This window comes from Malaclemys terrapin, chromosome 7 (genome assembly GCF_027887155.1).
Source record: "Malaclemys terrapin pileata isolate rMalTer1 chromosome 7, rMalTer1.hap1, whole genome shotgun sequence".
In the NCBI taxonomy this organism is placed as follows: domain Eukaryota; kingdom Metazoa; phylum Chordata; order Testudines; family Emydidae; genus Malaclemys; species Malaclemys terrapin.
Window position 1 is genome coordinate 107201234 of NC_071511.1, and position 20703 is coordinate 107221936.

A 20703-nucleotide genomic window follows, 5' to 3' on the forward strand; every position below is an offset into this window, starting at 1 on the left:
GTGAAAAGTACAACAGGAGTTCAGATGCTTTGTTTTATATTACCCCAAATACACAATTGCCCCATATTCCACTTTGCACTCAAATGTTCTCCTTAACACCTTGTTTATACTTCCTCCCTTCATTTCATACTTCTCTCCCTCATCTCCACTGCCTTATGTCTGCCAAAGTGAATTAGATCAGCACTGTTTCCTCAAATGATGGAGCACTTTACCATACCCGCCTCCTGCTAAGCAAAGGTTTCCTGAAGCCCTATTCAGCTTCTAGGGAAGAGGAACAGTTTGACACCAGCCCAAACATGTTCAAACAATGGATGTGACTGAGCAAGACAATTGTGAAGCAGCAGAAAATAATTGCAAATTAAGCAGTTTTGTTGCTCTTGGATTTTTTTTCTGGTAGCCCTTAACACATGCCATGAAAATTGCGAAATGTCAAAATGGCATAGAACTCTAATGAAAAGATGGATTTTTGATGTGGAGGACATATTTCTATCATAGTAAGCTAAATCATACCCCAGCAAATGAATACAAAGAATGGTATGTTTTGAGAAGCAGTGTAAACAAAAAGTATGTTTTGATACATCGGATCTTAAATCACAAACCAAAATAGAGTTAAGATTGTCCTGTTCTACTTATGCACTGTCTGAAATAAATCAAAGGATGAATGAGTCCAGCTCCAACATAATACCAGATGGCAGTATTTCAGTACTCAAACTAACATTTCAATTACAGAACTAACACGATCAAGTAGGAAACTTCAGTGATATTTGAGAAAGGCACTATGTAACTGTCTATATTCACCAGTGATTACTCCTTAATGTAGGACTGGGTTTGCTGGATTCTAGTTTAACATGCAAAAAAATGATATCATAATTAGGGTTGTCAATTAATCGCAGTTTTAATCACACTGTTAAACAGAATACCAATTGAAATTTATTAAATATTTTGGATGTTTTTCTACATTTTCAAATATATTGATTTCAATTACAACACAGAATACAAAGTGTACAGTGCTCACTTTATATTTTTATTACAAATATTTGCACAGTAAAAATGATAAACAAAAAAATATTTTTCAATTCACCTCATACAAGTACCATAGTGAAGTCTTTTTATCATGAAAATGCAACTTACAAATGTAGATTTTTGTGTTACATAACTGCACTCAAAAAACCAAAACAATGTAAAACTTTAGAGCCTACAAGTCTACTCAGTCCTACTTCTTGTTCAGCCAATCACTAAGAGAAACAAGAGATAATGCTGCCCGCTTCTTATTCACGTTACCTGAAAGTGAGAACAGGCGTTCGCATGGGACTTTTGTAGCCGTCATTGCAAGGTATTTATCTGCCAGATTGCTAAACATTCGTATGCCCCTTCATGCTTTGGCCACCATTCCAGAGGACATGTTTCCACGCTGATAACGCTCGTTAAAAAAATCATGCATTAATTAAATTTGTGACTGAACTCCTTGGGGGAGAATGGTATGTTTCCTGCTCGGTGTTTTATCTGCATTCTGCCATATATTTCATGTTATAGCAGTCTCAGATGATGATCCAGCATGTTGTTCGTTTCAAGAACACTTTCATTGCAGATTTGGCAAAATGCAAAGAAGGTACCAATGTGAGATTTCTAAAGACAGCTACAGCACTTGACCCAAGGTCTAACAATCTGAAATGTCTTCCAAAATCTGATTAGAATGGGGTGTGGAGCATGCTTTCAGAAGTCTTAAAAGAGCAACACTCCAATGCGGAAACTATAGAACCCAAACCACCAAAAAAGAAAATAAATCTTCTGCAGGTGGCATCTGACTCAGATGATGAAAATGAACATGCGTTGGTCTGCACTGCTTTGGATCGTTATCGAGCAGAACCCATCATCAGCATGGACGCACGTCCTCTGGAATGGTGGTTGAAGCATGAAGGGACATATGAATCTTTAGCGCATCTGGAATGTAAATATCTTCCAACACCGGCTACAACAGTGCCATGCAAATGCCTGTTCTTACTTTCAGGTGATACTGTAAACAAGAAGCAGGCAGCATTATTTCCTGCAATTTAAACAAACTTATTTGTCTGAGCGATTGGTTGAACAAGTAGTAGTACTGAGTGGACTTGCAGGCTCTAAAGTTTTACGTTGTTTTGTTTTTGAGTGCAGTTATTTTTTGTACATAATTCTAAATTTGTAAGTTCAACTTTCATGATAAAGAGATCGCACTACAGTACTTGTAATAAGTGAATTGAAAAATACTTTTTACAGTGCAAATATTTATAATAAAAAATAAAGTGAGCACTGCACACTTTGTATTCTGTGTTGTAATTTAAATGAATATATTTGAAAAGGTGGAAAACATCCAAAAATATTTATATAAATAGTATTTTATTTTTGTTTCACAATGCCATTAATCACGATTATTTTTTAATCACTTGACAACCCTAATTGTAATTATTCCAGTTATTCATTCAGATCCAGTTCAATCCAACAGCAAACAGACAACTGATGCTGATCCATAAATAAAATTTAGCAGATATGTGGTAGGCTGACATGTTAAAAGATTAAATGAAGATACCCCAGTCTAATGGATTAAATGCTAGTACACCTCTACCCCGATATAACGCGACCCGATATAACACAAATTCGGATATAACACGGTAAAGCAGCGCTTCGGGGGGGGGGGGGGGGGGAGGAGAAGAGGGCGAGGGCTGTGCGGTCTGGCAGATCAAAGCAAGTTCAATGTAACACGGTTTCACCTATAACGCGGTAAGATTTTTTGGCTCCCGATGACAGCGTTATATCGGGGTAGAGATGTATATGAAATAAAACTTGCAATCTCACTGATGTATGGGCCAGAGATCTACTAGACAATTACTACAGCAGCACTAGAGCTGTTCTGCTAATTATCCCATCAATTAGTTATTCTCTTCACCTCAGGCAATTCTTCCAGGGTGCTTCACTTAACTAATGTTGCTGTATCAGCTTCCCATCACAAAAACCAGGCCTTCAATAATGTACTGATATCTACTAGTCTGAGACTAAGCCTACTAGCTCAGGAGGAAATTTCCCTGCAATTCCCATGCTATTACATCCCCTGCAGTTTGGAGTGATATGCAGTTGAGTACTGTAATGAAATGTAATAAATCATTCAACTTACTATTTACTACCTTTTAAAAAAGGTCTCTCTCAAATAGTTTGTCGTTTCCCTTCCTGGTTTCACTTCACTTCACTTCTCTTTTCCTATAAGAAATCACTATCTGTTCCTGTGTTATTTCCAAGGTCTGTTTCCTCTTTTCTTTTTCCCTCTGTATCCCTTAATATCCTCCCCCCTTATTTTCTGTTTCACTTCCAGCACTACCAGAAAACCCCTCACACACACACAACTTCCCTGCCTTTTCAGTACTACAGATATCTTTTCAAATGGCTACCATCATTTTTCCCACTCTCTCCACATACTCACTCAGACTTCAAAAAAACAAAAAAAAGCTCCTCCCTCATACACAGGAAATAATTAATTTTTTCAAGACCCTTGTAGTCAAACACCAAACAGAGATAAGATGCCCCACTGTGCATGGACAACACCCAGCTGAGAAAAAAAAAAAAAAAAAAAACTCTCTCCTCCAGTGGGTGCTTGGTTTCCTATTAGGTGCTTTTAATGAAAATTTGAACATAAGGATATTAAATATAGTGCAGATCTCACCAACCACAAGAACATTAACCCTGGAGAATCAAAGGACATCTGGCTTTTCAACCGTCTTTCATTAATTGCCAGCTGCCACCACAGGTGATGTACTGTGTGTCCGCTTGTATAAATTGTGGGCCAAGTACTGGCTTCCAGCTCTGCCCTCTCTGCTGTGGAATGTGACCCTAAGAGGGAAGCTGTGGATATCCTTGGCCTAAGGGAAACCCAGAGATGGTATAAAGTTGGCATAGCCTGATATATTAACCTGACCCTAAGGTGTAGGGGGATATTCTTGGGCAGGCTGAGGGTTGGAGGGGTGTGACTGAAGCATGCTGAACTCCAGACAGCTCTGGCTGGCTAGAGCTCTGACTCCATCCCCAAGTGACCATTAGCTGGCATAGTCAAGAGCACCCATCGGGCCACTCTATGTCAAGTGCTGGTTCAGGTTCAATCCCAGCAACACAGAAGCTGAGAAGTGAATGACAGCCACCTTCCCCCTCCCACACGTTGGAGTCCCACACTCAGCAGAGTTCAGCCAGATGTAGGCATCTGGCCCTCCATGCTTCATCCCAGCAATAGTGATACTAGCATAGGTCATTCACCTAAAGGAGAAGCAATTCCCCACCAAATTCTTTATCACAGAAATCAATCTCTCTCTCAGAATGAGTTCTCTTTATAAACTTTCCAAAGAAAAAAAAACACAAGTTAGTTAATATGAAACCCTGCATGCATTTTAATCCTTTGTTAAAATCATCGATGTATATGCTGCACTCTCCCATAGTCACCATGCTCTAGGTAAGATAATGCAAATAAATGTTCTACAGTCCAAAGGCCTGATAGCCTGCATTATTCCAGGTTAATAATATGCATTAACCTATCCCACATCACACCTTTTTTAGGCTAAGATAACTTAAATAATGGAACCTGAGCAAGAATTGAGCCAGGTATCCACAGGAGAAAAATATTAACACGGGTCACTTAGCCCTCTCCACAATTCAGTTTCAAATTCTCAATTTTGCCAGTTCACATATACAACTTTCTAAGATTTTGCTAATTATATATTTTTTCTGGCATAGAGAATGTTGCGATGTGTGTTGCAAGTATTTTCACAAACTAGGAATTATTTCAATCGAAATCTATCACAGGCATCGTAAACATAAGTTTGCAAGAATAGCTATTAGGTTGACAATAGCTGTGCCCCATATCTTTGTTGCAATAAGAAAAACAGGCAGATCATTCTTGTTTTTCTTAAGTCCATGTTTCTACTAAATGTTTTGTCCTTACAGATCCTGGTTGTGAAACATAAGTGTAAGGGAACTTACTTAGTTTTTGCTCCTTTTCGTTTTTTCTTTGTGTTATTTGCCCTTTTAGTTTGTTTACATCAGCTTGGAAAGATTCAACAACTCGTTCACTCTTTTCTACATCTATACACACTGCCTGGGAGAAAAACACAATAAGATAAGTCATACTCAGATTCTCCAAAAATCCATTACACAGTTACACAACTAGGCCAGAGAATACTGCCAGACTAGAAACACTACAAAACCAAGAGGATGCACGGATACTGAACCAGACCATGGAATGAGATGTTGAAAACTGATTTTCACCTACTGATCATGGCCTATGCTCAGTTGTTGCAAGATGGAAAGAACTTCCAAATAGTTTACCACTACTTCTTGTGTGACCCTGGGCAATTCACATAGCCTCTCTGTGCCTCTGTTCCACATCTGTAAAATGGGGATGATAGTACTTCCCTACCTCACAGAGATGTGGTGAAGATACACTAAAGATTGGGAAGCTCTTTGAGATCTACTGATGAAAGAGTTATACAAGAGCTAGGTATTATTAATTATTATTATTATAATAGGAGGAAGCTCCTAACGGAAAGAAGTTACCACTCTATTTTATCATCTGTTACAAGTGATTCAGATAGTCTGCTAACCTTTTCTGCACTCAGTATCAAAAATAAGGCCTCATCCACACTGACTGAAACTGTACTAGCAACAGCCATGTGAGATTACCATGACTGTTAAATATAGTAAAGATCCTTGAACTGTTCAGACTTTAAGATCTTGATAGTGATGTGTTAATGTAACATCTATGCTACACTTTCAACTGTGTTGTAGCTGGGTGACTAGGAGTCAGGAGATAAATGTGTTGTGTCCTGATCTCCTGGCTGTTATACCTGTTGCACAGACAGATTCTACATTCTTCCTCTAGCTATAAATTTTTGATAGTGAACATTAAAAGGTGCAGTGAATAAATGAAAACACAGATCTGTTCTTGCTCTATTAAACACATTTTTGGTGTTTCTAGTTTGCAACATTCTTTGCGAAACACGTGTTTCAAAGTTAACCAACAAAAGGAACGTTTAACACTTGACATAGGATAAAAGAACGAAGAGGTATGTGTGCACAAGCAGAATTAACAGTGCCATTTAGACACCAAAAGACAGCAGGGTCACAATTCTAGGAGCAATAAAGCAGCTCCCCAGGGAAGTTAGTATTTTTCCGTATTTCTCCCAAACACCCTGTTAGCTAAACTCACCAGTTATTAGTGCAGAAGCATACATCTAACTCTACTTAATGCTGGTAAGCAGGAGGTACTATACAAGGCTGTCCCATGAACCCATTTATTAACACATTTGTGAATAGCTGTTCATCTATTTCAAATATGGAGCTTGAAGGCAGCACTGAAACTCCTGGGAAAGAATCTCTCTTTACTCTGAGTGCCATGCTCAGGGCAGCGCTGAGAGCAGAGCTGACGAGGTCCAGAGAAAACAGCATTTGTCCACAGGTTAGCTCAGAGGGAAGGTCGCTCTGATGTTAGTGTGCGCACACGTGTGAGAAAAATAAAAGCACATCCAGCCACCCTCCAAACATGCAAGGCCAAATTGTGACTTGCCCACTGTGAACTACTTACATAACAGGTCACAGTGGGGGCACTAAAGGAAAGCAGCTTCCACAGGGCAGGGTCAGAGATGGCTAGAGCCTTGACTCTGCCTCATTCCCCGTTTTGCATGCCAGCCAGCAAAGCTGAGCTGGTAGAGAGGGGGATATGACCTGCTACCAGTCTATATGAGTAGCACATTACTCCAGGGTGTATATAAAGGGGGAGCCTAAGGTCACAATTCCCAAACGTGTCTGATCCTGAGGCAGCACAGAAATATGCCATCATCTACTCGGGACAAGTTGTAAATCTAGTCCTTAGTTGATTTCTGAAGCCCAGCAGAGAGCCATTTTCAGATGTCACAGATACGATTACAGTAAGAGTAGGGTTTTTTTTAAACTGACCCAAGCATTGTATCCAAAGCACTGTATGTTCCCTGCAAAATATCTGTCAGTTTTATTAAATGCAGAGTTCCCCATAGTATCTAGTACAGAGTGAAACCCCAATGTTGCAATCAGATCCATGTGGGCAGGCCCTTGCACTGCTGTGGTGTCCTACTGACTTCAATCGGGCTCTACTTTGTGGGGGATGGGGAAGAATTCACCCACACGGATCCATTTGCAAGACCTGGGCACTTAAACAAAATAGAAGTTTCTCTCAAATGTTACTTAACATTATAATTACTCTCACGTGAAAAAAAAAAAGGTGGCAACAAAGAGCCAGGATCAATAATGCTCATACTGAGTACTTTTACTTCTAATTTTGTAGAAGTATCTGTTAAATGCAGGTCATGTGGGAAAAGGTATAAGAGAAGCATGAATGTTTAACTAGTAAAGAAATACAAGTCATTTCTCATATTTCCTTAAACCATTTTAAATTCAAAATAAAGCTGGGTTTCCTTATAACTCTGGGCTACCAGAGCTCAGAAAAGAGGAGCCACATGAACGTTAACCAATATTAAATAAAATTAGTTACCTGTACTTTTTCCTGAAGTGCATTATAAACCTGATATATAGCCCTGATGTCCTTCATCACTCCATCTTTATCAAAAAAATCAGTACTAAAAAAAAATATGCAGAAATTAGAAAAGATATCACAACTTTCTCTGTCTCTCTGAGCTGTTTTTCTCCAAATCACTTTAAGATTTGATTTTTATATTTACACAATGAATTAAACCTCATATATTGCTAAATCGTTTCTATCCCAAGGAACCAGTATCCAGGCAACAACATATTAGCTGCAGAGGCTCTTTCTGGAACAAAAGGCAAAACTTGTCGAGTCTGACGCTAACAAGATTAGACTCTAAAAAAAAAAAAAAAAAAAAAAAAACCCACCTCTCTCCAAGCTTCCATGCCGTAACTGGAAAAATGTCTTTGTTAGATACTCAAACCATTTTTAAATGTTATTTTGCAGTGTCTGTGCATTTTATTTAAATAACTATGAAAATAAACATTCTCAAACCATGAGTCAAAGCCTGTAAATCCACCCTACATAAAGAACATCCACTGAAATCAGTGGGAATTCTGCACAGGGAGGGATTGCAGGATTAGGCTACAATTAGTCTAACTTTGATGTTGTTGTAAACCTATAGAATTCAGATCGGTTCATTTAAAAAATATTTTTTGCTGTTTAGAAAATGGTGAATGCATAAAATGGAAGCAGATTATTAAACAGCTTCAATACTTAGTTCTGTTTCTTGCTGAAATCCATATTCATATTACTATTTAGGAGGCAAAAATTGTAGACCGGGGTAGGCAACCTATGGCACACATGCCGAAGGTGGCACGCGAGCTGATTTTCAGTGGCACTCATGCTGCCCTGGTCATCGGTCCGGGGGGCTCTGCATTTTAATTTAATTTTAAATGAAGCTTCTTAAACATTTTAAAAACCTTATTTACTTTACTTACAACAATAGTTTAGTCATATATTATAGACTTATAGAAAGAGACCTTCTAAAAACGTTAAAATGTATGACTAACACACAAAACCTTAAATTAGAGTGAATAAATGAAGACTCAGCACACCACTTCTGAAAGGTTGCCGACCCCTGTTGTAGGCCTTCTGGATTATTCTTAATTTAAAAAAAGAACTCCACTTACCCATGTTCCTTAATAACTTTGGCATAATTCTGAGAAGTATTTGGCACTGAAGAAACTTTGTACTCCTGCTGACTAGTATTGCCTAGATTGGGAATTGCAAGCGACACCCTTTGATTATACCTGTAGAGAAAGTTTAGAAAGAGACCGCTATTATTCTTCCAAAGATTTTTTGCAAGTCTTGGTATGCCCCCACCCAAAGTGGACAGGTCTGTCTCCAAGCAAGGTGAGTACTTGAGGAGCTCAACTCCATTAAAATTTAAGCTAATATAAATTTCTAGGTCAGCTGTATTTTGAATAAACAGTTTGTCATATTCAAAGATGGCTTTTTGTTTTTAAACACATTAATGCAAAACCAAAATTGACCAGCAGGTGGATCTATCTTTCATACCCCCTACATCGTCGACTGTGGACTAACCAGACTATTGTAGGTGCAGAAAGGAAGCCACATTCCCAGCTCAGTAATTTTGGAGAAGCAAAGCCATACTGACTTCTCATTTCTCTTTAGAAACAATTGTTTCAAGGTCTATTTTTAGTCTAAAAAATGTATGGACTAAAAAATAACTTTCCATTGCCCTGACTGAATCTTAGCTTAATTTATGAATTGCTTCCAGAGAAAAACATGCTACCCTATTTTATTATGTATGTATGTATGTAAAAAAACAGAGTTTGACCAGTCGACAATTGCTTTCAATACAGATTTTTTTTTAAATAGTTCTTATTGCTATTAGGAATTTCAATAAAGAGTATAATTACAACCACACTGTGGTAGCTGATGTGAACATGGACTGTTTACCTTCGGTTTGGTCTAAAGAGCACATACTCTAAAGCATGTGTTGAGTTATTTGCAGTCGAGATGAAGCTGAAGAGAAGGAAGACAAGGTCAGGCACTCCAAGAATGTGTGTCAGCTGTTTATGGATGATGTGCTCTCTATATGACATTTGTTGCTGAGTGTTTCTCCTAAATCTGTACCATCCAATAACATTCTGTAATGAAAGTAAAGAAGAAGAAAAACCAAAGTATTAATGGAGACAGAAAAGATTTATAGTTTTATCTGTTGAAAGCCCAAAGTGTGCCTAATGTATTTAAGAAACTGAAATTCTGACAATTATATAATTCTAAATTATTGTAGATTGCTTACATTTTACACAGGCTATCACTAATGCCACATTTGAAAGTTTAAATGGTTTATTGTTATAAACCTTTTTGTACAAGAAAGAATAAATTAATTCTCTTCATGCTATCTAGGAACACACTTATAATGGAAGGTTATATTTTAGAGGCAAGTCTCAGAGCATCTTCTCTTTGTTGCTACTTGCTCAGTTTTCAAACCTGGCAGATTTTTTTCTTTTATTTTGAGGATTGCTGCAACAGACTATTCACTTGTGTTGCACTTATGAGATACATTTTCAATGACATGCATCATAGAACAGAATTGCAAATTTATGTTTATTCACAGGAACTGTGGGATTAATCTGCTGTGTATAGTGCTAAAATTATCCCTTTGAGCATTTAATTGTGACATACTCGTATGTTCTGCAGATAACATCCATCTAGTAATTCACCGATTATACCAAATACGAACATGTATTTAACTTGCTAATTTACATGCTAGTTAACATGAAATAAAGGGACAATAATGCAGAAAGTTAGCTTGTTATCAGAACCTGGTTCAGTAAGAGCCATGAGTACACAGTATTATAAAGAAAACATCCATATATTCAAAAAGAATAAAGTAGATTCCATACATTAACTGTCAACGCACGACACTTGTATTAAATAAAAAAAAACAGTAAGCAAGTCTTACTCAGTCTTTTTACAATAAAACCGCTACTGCTGTGGATTCTGATGAAGCTCAGCTAGCAATCAGCTGAATCCAGGATATTTACTAACTGCATTTTTATTTTAGTTGATGTCCTGGTAACTTAATGGCATTAAGAATCCATTAAATTTAAATCTGGAGTGCTGAGTCACATGACACTTAAAAGCTTTTCCCCTCCTCAAGTCTATCTATTTTCAGATTGCAGATAATGCGTCTTTACTGACAGTCTGAAATTGACCTATGTCTCAACAAAATAAAACTCAACTGAAAAGTGGTGTCTTGATTTGAAAATGTACACTACAGGCTTAACAAAAAAAGAAAAGAAAAGAAAATGCCAGACAGTTTTAAGAAGTGTTTTCTGCTTTATCTCCTGAAGGGGAACTAAAAGACTGAAACTTCTCTCATTCTTTCAACAGTCGAGAACATCTTGTTCCCACACACAATATTTATACTGTTCGGTGCTGGAGTTAGGTGCTTATAGAATCAAATATCTGAGACAGGAAAGACCCATGTGATCATTATTAGACATAAGACATGCTTGAGGCAACTGCTTTTGTTGGCGCAAACTGACAAGAAATAAATGGTTACAAGGAACCAAAAGTAGATTTGTGGGGCAGGAACTGGTACCGAAATAAGTGTTTAGTTTGAACAGATAACTTAGGTCTTATCTTCACTATAGAGTTAATTCGAGTTATAATTTCAGTGTTGCCCCAACTCTAGGCCTGTCCACATACAAAAACTCTTGCCTCACGTTGGCTAGACAGTAAGGGGATATAGGTTAGAGCTCAAGTTTGCACAACTTGCCAGGTGCTAATACAACATTGGAGCTATGAAAAGTAGGTGAGAGCACCCACACTGCAAAATAACCAAGCCAAGTTAACTCAAAAAGAGTTAAGTCTGTATGAAGACACACTCTAAGACAAGGGTACTCAATAGGCTGACCGTAGGGCCAAATCCAGACCTCCAGACGCTTTTGAACTGATCATGAAATCTTTTTGTTTACTTATTATCATTATTGTTATTGCAGTATGAAAAATATTTCTCTGGAGTCTGGACCTTGTCTATACCGTGACCAAGAAATTTGGACCTTGACAAAAAATACCATATATACTCGTTCATAAGCCGAATATTATTGGTAAAAAAGTGACAGAGAGTGGAGGTCGGCTTATAAACGGGTCTACACCAAAATTTGATGATTTTAAACTCTATGGAATCATTGAATTGAATATCTAATACATTGTTGTTTTGTTTACCTGGAGCGTCTGCAGGCCTGGAGCCCTCAGCTCCCTGTGGCCGTGGTTCGCCCTTCCAGCCAATGGGAGCTGCAGGAACTGCGGCCACAGGGAGCTGAGGGCTCCAGGCCTGCAGACGCTCCAAGTCCCAACCCGCCAGTGGCTTACCCTGATGGGCCGGGAGCCAAAGTTTTCCAAACCCTGAAATATAGGGTCGGCTTATGAAAGGGTCACACAGTTTTTGCTATTTTTACCTATCCATTTTGGGGGGAGAGGGGGGGAGGGAGAGGGGTCGGCTTATAAATGAATGGGCTAATGAACGAGTATATACGGCAATTGATTATCCTTGCTCTAAGAATTGCTTATCCCCAATTTGAAGCTCAGTTCTGCTCTTTAGGATATCATATCGGTTAAAAACTTCTGAAACAAGTATTTGCTAATTGTTAAGATACAGCACTAGCAAGTTTTAAATGTGTGTGGAAAATGAACCATTGGTAAGAGATTAATACTCCTCTCTATTGGTTAACTGTAGAAACTTAAAACATTTTTAATGTAGTACTGAATGTGCTAATAGCAAAGTACAGTTGAATAAGGGTACAATAGTTTAATAATAGCTACTTTGTGAGGCAATATTGTTTCAGTTTTAAAATATTTCAGACGGTGGAAATATATGAATTCCAAGACTGTTTGTCAGACCGTTGTAATAAATCTATAACTATTTTTAAACAAGAGTATCTGAACATTTTCACAGTAACTGCTCTGGGATTAAATGAGCATTTCACATAAACTCCCATTTCTGTTGGCCTAAATTGCACAGTGCAGTCATTATTATGCAAGTCTAACTCAGCCATTGGCTGGTGACAGTAGGTTAATACTAGTTATTCATTTCTGGGGACCTGAACTTAAATCTAAGGTTTCATGTGAACGTGAATTTGGTGCTTCTGTTTTTGCCCCTACTTAAAATTAGCAGACTCATAAAATTGACAAAATAATTGGCATGATTGATAGCCTCTGCACAGGATAAGCTTAATCCTGGTATTGCCAAAGATTATGCGAATCAAGATAAACGGGCAGATTTGGAAAAGAAAGCACCTGTTCTAGGCAGTACGTTCAGTTGCTCATTTGTATGAGCCCCAGTTTCCTTTTTTCCTGTATGTAGGCCCTATATGCAATACAAGGGGGAAGAAATAAAACAGAACTGTATAAGAATATAGTGAAACTTACTTTTCTTCGATCTTTAAGAATTCTGTCCAAACTCTCTTCATTAACTTTGCCTGCATAGTCATAAAAGCTTAAACCGAAAAGGAAAAAAATGTAGGTACAGTTTACACACTATTCACATGTCATCTTCGTAAACATACAGTACTTCAATTAATCTTTAGATACTATCTCATAATTTAGCCACAGAATACTAAATCACTACAGCAGCTTTACATTTATCCAATGCAGCAATTTAGCAACGTGGTGCCGAGACCACTAACGGTGAAAAAACAACATGCCTTGTTTTAACTACTGGTTTAAAAAAATCTTCAGTGTTGTTGCACCCAACAGCTAGGTGGCAATTATTTCACTGGCAACCCCTTCTACAAGGAGTATGTAGCTGGATTGCATAAGTTTCCTCTGACTAGCTCTTGAAAAGCCCTATGTTTGGATGTCTGGGTTCTCCACCTGCTAAATGGGAAGGAGAGAAAGAACAGCAATTTTACATTTCAATTAAAAAATATGGAAACACTTTTTCAGGCTGCAGTCCTGCAATCAGATCTACATGGGTGGACCCTTATACCTGTGAAGTTCCACTGAAGTCCACAGTTATCCATGCAAGTGTAAGGGTGTGCCCACGTGGCTCCATTTGCACGATTGGGGCCTAAGTCAATAACAAAACATGAATTCAAATGGTTTACACATTTCAAAACATGAGGTAAACATTTGAAAATAGATTCCTCCTTCACTTACCTGCCAGGTCTTTAGTCTCTTTCAAGAGCTGATATCACTAACTCCTAAAGCAGTGCAGAAAAACACTGTGATTTAGAGGTCTCTGATCTCAACTCTTGTCAGGGAAAAACAAAATCCTGTACTCAGTACTTGGCTGGTAAATAAAGGTGGAACAATATTTTGTTTTAAGATGCAATTTATTTTGAATTTTAAGACTAATATTCCATTACAAATGTGGAATCCTGAATAATGTAATTGCATAATCCTTTCAGTTCACCTTTAAAATGTTTAAGCTTTCTTTCATGTAAAGTGCCATCTAACCCCATAAGTCTGTTTTCTATAGTTCAGGGAATCATTCCCTGTTTTCTATAATTTACAGAATCATCACTCTTACATACAAAGATGATGATACCCAGCAATTATTGTAAAAATTGAGCAACTTCATTTGCAAACTGTTTTGATACAGGAAAATGGCCTTTTTAGAACCCTTATTTTTGGCTCAGTTCCCAACACTTGGGAAATGCACTGCAACCAAACCCACCCTATTCAATAGCAGCAAGGCCGCAGCTGTTCTTTTCCAAGAGCACAGGGTGGGTCAGCTGAAACCTTCCTTATGACTGACTACATTTAAGTCAAGAAGCTTTGGTAGTGTGCCAAAAATGTTTTTGTACGTGACGGTTAAAGGAAGAGCAACACATACTGAGCACCGCTACTGATGAGTAGTATATGCACTTTGAACATCAGAGAGGCCATATTGAGTCTGACCAATGGTTGTTCTAGCTCAGTATCCTGTCTTCTGACAGTGGCTGGTGCCAGATGCTTCCCAGGAAATGAACAGAACCAGGCAATTTGTTCAGTGAGCCATCCTGTTGTCCAGTCCCAGCTTCTGGCCATCAGAAATTTAGGGACAGCCAGAGAATGGGATAGCGTCCCTGACCTTCCTGGCTAATAACCATTGAGGAACCTATCCTCCATAAACTTATCTAATTCTCTTCTGAATCCAATTATACTTTTGACCTTTACAGCATCCCCTGGCAACGAGTTCCACAAGTTAACGATGCACTGTGTGAGGCAGTACTTCCTTTTGTTTCTTTTAAATCTCCTATCTATTAATTTCGTTGGGTGACCCCTATTCACTTTCTCCACAGCATTCATGATTTTATAGACCTCTATCATATCCTGCCTTAGCCAGCTCTTTTCTAAAATGAAAAGTCCCAGTCTTCTTAATCTCCCTTCATATGGAAGTTGTTAGAATTGAAAAAAGTACAGAGAAATGCAACAAAGGTATATTTTCTAATATACCTTTCTTGAGATGGGGCAACCAGAACTGAAGATTGGCTATTCAACGTGTACGTGTACTATGGATTCATATAGTGGCAGGATATTTTCTGTCTTATCTACTTCTTTCCTAATAGTTCCTAACATTTTAGGTTTTTTGACTGCCGCTGCACATTGAGTGGATGTTTTCAGAGAACCACCCATGACTCTAAGAATATTTTCTTGAGTGTTAACTGGTAATTTAGACCCATAATTTTGTATGTATAGTTGGGATTATGTTTTCCAACATGCATTATTTTGCATTTATCAACATTTAATTTCATCTGCCATTTTGTTGCCTGGGCACCCAGTTTTCTGAGATCCCTCTGTAACTCTCCGCAGTCAGGTTTAGACTTAACTACCTTGAGTAATTTTATATTGTCTGCAAGCTTTGCCCTCTCACTGTTTACCCCCTTTTTCCAGATCATTTATGAGTATGCTGAACAGCATTAGTTCCAGTACAGATTCTTAGGGGACCTCACTCTTTACCTCCCTCCACTGTGAAAACTGACAATTTATTCCTGCCATTTGTTGCCTGTCTTAACCAGTTACTGATCCATGAGAGGACCTTCCCTCTTACATCATGACTGCCTACTTTACTTAAGAGCCTTTGGGGGACCTTGTCAAAGACTTTGAATCTAAGTAGACTATATCAACTGGATCACCATTGTCTACATGCTTGTGACTCTCTCAAAGAATTCTAATAGATTGGTGGGGCATGATTTCCTTTTACAAAAGTGGTGTTTACTCTTCCCCAACATATCATATTCATCTATGTGTTGGATAATTCTGTTCTTTACTATAGTTTCAACCAATTTGCCTGGTACTGAAGTTAGGCATAATGTAATTGCCAGGATTTCTTATGGAGCATTTTTTTAAAATTGGCGTTATATTGCTATCTGTCAGTCATCTGGTACAGAGGCTTAAACACTAAGTAACATACTACAGTCAGTAGTTCTAAAATTTCATATTTGAGTTCTCTTGGGTGAACACCATCTGCTGCTGGTGACTTATTACTGTTTAATTTATCAATTTGTTCCAAAACCTCCTCTAACACCTCAATCTGGAACAGTTCCTCAGATCTGTCAACTAAAAAGAATGCCTCAGACGTGGGAATCTCCCTCTCATCCTCTGTAGAGGAGACTGATGCAACGAAGTCTTTTAGCTTCTCCACAACAGCCTTCTCTGAATACTCCTTTAGCACCTCGATTGTTCACTGGCCCCACTGAATGTTTGGCAAGCTTCCTGCTTCTGACGTACTTAAAGTTTTGCTGTTAGTTATTGTGCCTTTTGCTAGTTGCGCTTCAAATTCTTTTTTGGCCTGGCTATTTATACTTTTACATTTGATTTGCCAGAGTTTATGCTCCTTTGTTTGCTGAGTAGGTTTTGACTTCCAATTTTTAAAGTACGTCTTTTTGCCTACCCACCTCTTTTACTCCACTGTTTAGCCATGATGGCATTTTTGTGGTCCTCTTACCCCTTTTTTTTTTTTTTAATTTGGGGTATACATATAGTTTGAGACTCTATTATGGTGTTTTTCAAAAGTTTCCATGCAGCTTGCAGGCATTTCACTCTTACGACTATGCCTTTTAATTTCTGTTTAACTAGTCTCCTCATATTTGTGTAGTTCCCCTTTTTCAAGTTAAATGCTACCATGGTGGGTTTCATTGGTATTTTCCCTGCACAAGTACATTCAATTTAATTACATTATGGTCGCTATCATTGAATGTTTCAGCCATATTCACATCTTGGACCAGATCCTGTGTGCTACTCAGGGTGAATAAAAATCAATGATTTTAAAATAAATAAAAATTGATTTTTTTTTAATTTAAATTGGATTTTTTTGATAAAATGCTTTTTGAGGGAAAAAACTATCTAAAGATAAAGATACATTATAGCTCAAAGATATCATCATGGAATAGGGATTATAAATTCTAATTCTACAGTATGAGACAATATATTCATGTAATGTTTAAGAAAAGCTTTGTAAATGAGTTCCAATAGTTCATGGATTAAGGGCCCAATCTTATGGGGTTCCAGGGGCTTCTGTATAGATTATTTAGGTTAATCTTTCTATCTACCCTATGGGACTCAGTGCTCAGTCTAGAAGATACCATCAGAGATGCTTTGCGGTTCTCAAACTGTGGATTTGTGTCTCCAGAGATAACATGCTTATTAACTGCAAAAATGTTTTTAAATAAATACTATAGAGAGGTGAAAAATAGTTAAATAAAACAATTTAAAATGTCTGTCTGGTGATGTTCTCCTTCTAATACAACATGGGAAGAAAATCCTCCAAATATTAATGGTTACCCTGTTGAATTGAAGATAGTTCACCTCCCAGTGACTTCATAAATATCTGCTTCAATTACCTTTGGTAAATGAAATAACCAGTCATTTTCTGATATAGCTGTAAAACTAACCTGAAAAGTTTTCAAAATAAATCACTTAAAAATGTATAGTGTGTACCTTCTAAAAAAGAAACCTACATCTATCTCTGAATTGTGAAGAATATGTATTGAGGTTATAACAACCAACAAGAATGCACTTTTATGTAGAAATCCAGGATTAAACCGAGTCTTCCCTACTAGTGGTTTAATCATGATTTAAATCACTAAATCCACCTTGGTGCTACTTAGGATTAAATCAAGAACTGCCTCTCCTCTTGTAGGTTCCAGAAGTAGCTCCTCCATGAAATAGTCATTAATGGGGTCTAGAAATGTTATCTTTGCATCCCATTCTGAGGTGACATGCTCCCAGTCAATATGGGGACAGTTGAAATCCCCCATTATTATTAGGTTTTCTGTTTTCATAGCCTCTCTAATCTCCCTGAGCATTTCACAATCATCACCACGGTAATGTGGTCCGCAGCATGTTCCTACTTCTATACTCTTATTATTCAACCATGGAATTTCTATCCAGAGAGATTCTATTATACAGTCATTTAACATTTTTACTATATTTGGGTCTATGCTTTATTTCACATATAATGCCACTCCCTCACCAAAGCAATCCACTCTGTCATTCCTATATATTTTGTACCATGATATACCAGGTCCCATTGATCATCATCATTCCTACCAAGTTTCTGTGATGCCTATTATAGCAATGGCCTTATTTAATACCAGGCACTCAAATTCATCCATCTATTTAGACTTCTTGCATTTGTATACAAGCACTTATTAAATTGGTCAATATTTAGCTGTCTACCATCATGTGATGCAACTGAATGGGACTCTTCACCTGACTGTTCCTCTTCAGTTCTTACCTGTACTTCATCAACTTCTATTCTCTCTTCACTACTAGGATATAGAGTACCACCTTTAATAAATCCGCCAGTAAAGATGTGTCTGTACTTAAGACTCTCTTGGAGCTCAAAAGCAACTGAATATTTTTGTAAAGAAGTCACACTGAAATATACAGGCCTCTGGTCCCTCTCTCACTCAACTATTAGTTGATTGCTAATTGGGAAGATGATAGTAAGAACATGATTTCAGCTTTGATGTATACTGCATAAAGCAGCAGGGACCAATGCATGGTCATCCAAAAAAGACCAGCCAGATACTGAGACATAACCTGAGATATGGAGAATCTTGCACATAAGTCACAGGGATGAGACTAATCCCTTCTGTAATTATCAGATAGCAAATCAGACTGCAGCATCTCTTTCTTAATAGAATAAATGTCAATCATGACACTTGAGGCCCATTCCTTAGTAAATCTGTGGAAATCTCCAAATAAAAACAAATGTGTGGAGCATAACCAGGGATTATTTCTAAAAATGCAACTTCTAAACACATACTATAGATAGTAATTTAGAAGCCATCTTTGCTTAGTAACTGCAGTCTATATGGGAAAATTAGATTTAACACAGCCTGAGTCTTCTAAATGAAGATATATAGAGCTAGATTCCCTTTTACATTCTGGCAGTGCAGAGGGGCCAGACAGCAGCTTGATCTAGCCAGCTGAAAATTCCTCTGGCATGGGAGAATAATTGGCTGATGCAAAGTCATCATTCTTGGCTCCTACACCACCCCCTGCCCTGGTATAGGGGTCATCTGGGGTGAGGGTGACCAGAGTGTGCTGCACATGTATTCCCCAGGTCCCTTTGGGACAAACTGGCATAGGTTAAAGCAGTCACAATGATTCTCCAACCTATACTAGGGTGCAGCTCCACCTCAACTATCAGGGAGCCATGACTGGATCCTTCACTGCCACCACTTTCTAATACATCAAGTGAAAATTCAACACAGGAAAGAATCTGACCATGGTATCTACAAATACTTTGCTGCTATGTGCTTTTTAAACTAATATTCTACATTAAAATGGTTAGTACAGCTTTCAAAGGATGTTTTGAGTGTCACAATGGGTGCCATTTACCTGTATTACTGTAATACAACCACAAAGAGCAGTTGCAAATGTTACTATATACATTTGAAACGCGAATGTATTTCAATGAGCTACTATCTTTATGCGCCGGATTCACCCAACAGTGGAATCAGTACAGTCAAACAACAGAAATAGCTTACCTAAAGAGTTTTGAACAAGGCTCGTGGTCATGGATTTCTGTAATAAAAAAAAGAAAGTGTCTGTCCCAGCAGCTCAAAACCCAGGGAAAACTGTGGTTGTGTATCTTGCACAAGTTCTTCTAAATCTCCAATAATGAACAATATCATAGACAATATACTGCTGTCAGTCTGTGGGGAACTTCTGACAACAAATTGCCCCCTGTAGGGTGAGAGAGTAATCTTCCTGCTAAGAATGCATTAAAATGAGCATAATGAACCTAGGGAACATGTAAGTGAACCTAGTAATCACATTTTAAAATATTCTTCTATGGGTGTTAAGTATCTAACATATTGCTGAGTTTTCATATTCATTTGCTTTTAGATGCAACTTCCTATAGTAGTCTGCTTACGGTTGTTCAGTAATGGTACAGTGACAAACAGAAAAATGTGTAGGAAGCAAACGTAACAGTTAGATGTGACAAATTAACCAAATTGGAGGAAGGGAAATACAGATTAATGACCTAAAAGAGAAGAGGGTAAGCACCACTCTGGCATGACTACTTTCCTGTCACTTTAGCCAATGTGATTACAACTAAACAAAGTCACTGCATTATTTTTTCTTTTGATTTTGAGAATTAGTAACAAATATTACCTAAGATTCACATTTAAGCAGCAAAGGTTATAAAAGATCTGTGCTGTGGGGCAAGTAAGGGAAAATAATCAAAGAGACCATAAAGTTTATCCATCTTTTCAACGTGAATCAAAGTTTGTTTGTTTCTGTGCTTTAGGTACTTGTACCAAGTATCCTTCCAGTTATGACTTTTTAATCAGCTACTGTTTATCATTTATTTATTTTTCTCTACCAATCCTTTCCGGTGCTTTTGTCTTAAGTACTCTTAAATCCCCTATTCTTTCCCTAGATTCAGCAGCATTTATTCAGAAATAATATTTTGAGCTCTGCCAAAGTGAGCATTTAGCAGTAACTTTGCTTGGTACCTTCCTCCCTGAAGAGGAACTCATCACTTGCTGTTCTGAAAGCCACAGAGTTTGCTCACAACTTCAGCAATTTCAGCTCAATCTATCAAACCACAATCTCCAAGAACAGACTTTACACATTAACTTCTCACCATATTCACAAAAAGAAGAACAGGAGTACTTGTGGCACCTTAGAGACTAACAAATTTATTAGAGCATAAGCTTTCGTGGACTACAGCCCACTTCTTCGGATGCATATAG

At 37.8% G+C, this 20703-nt stretch overlaps 1 protein-coding gene across 1 annotated transcript in view; it reads right to left on the reverse strand.

Moving 5' to 3' along the window:
• ABRAXAS2 (abraxas 2, BRISC complex subunit) overlaps positions 1-20703 on the reverse strand; it is a 28985-nt gene that overhangs the window by 3206 nt on the left and 5076 nt on the right. Inside the window, exons 3-8 of the mRNA XM_054035199.1 lie at positions 19489-19525; positions 12935-13001; positions 9452-9642; positions 8659-8778; positions 7535-7619; positions 4993-5107 (exon numbers count right to left, since the gene is read on the reverse strand). Of these exons, the coding sequence (XP_053891174.1) occupies positions 4993-5107; positions 7535-7619; positions 8659-8778; positions 9452-9642; positions 12935-13001; positions 19489-19525 (615 nt within the window). The remainder of the gene's footprint in view (positions 1-4992; positions 5108-7534; positions 7620-8658; positions 8779-9451; positions 9643-12934; positions 13002-19488; positions 19526-20703) is intronic.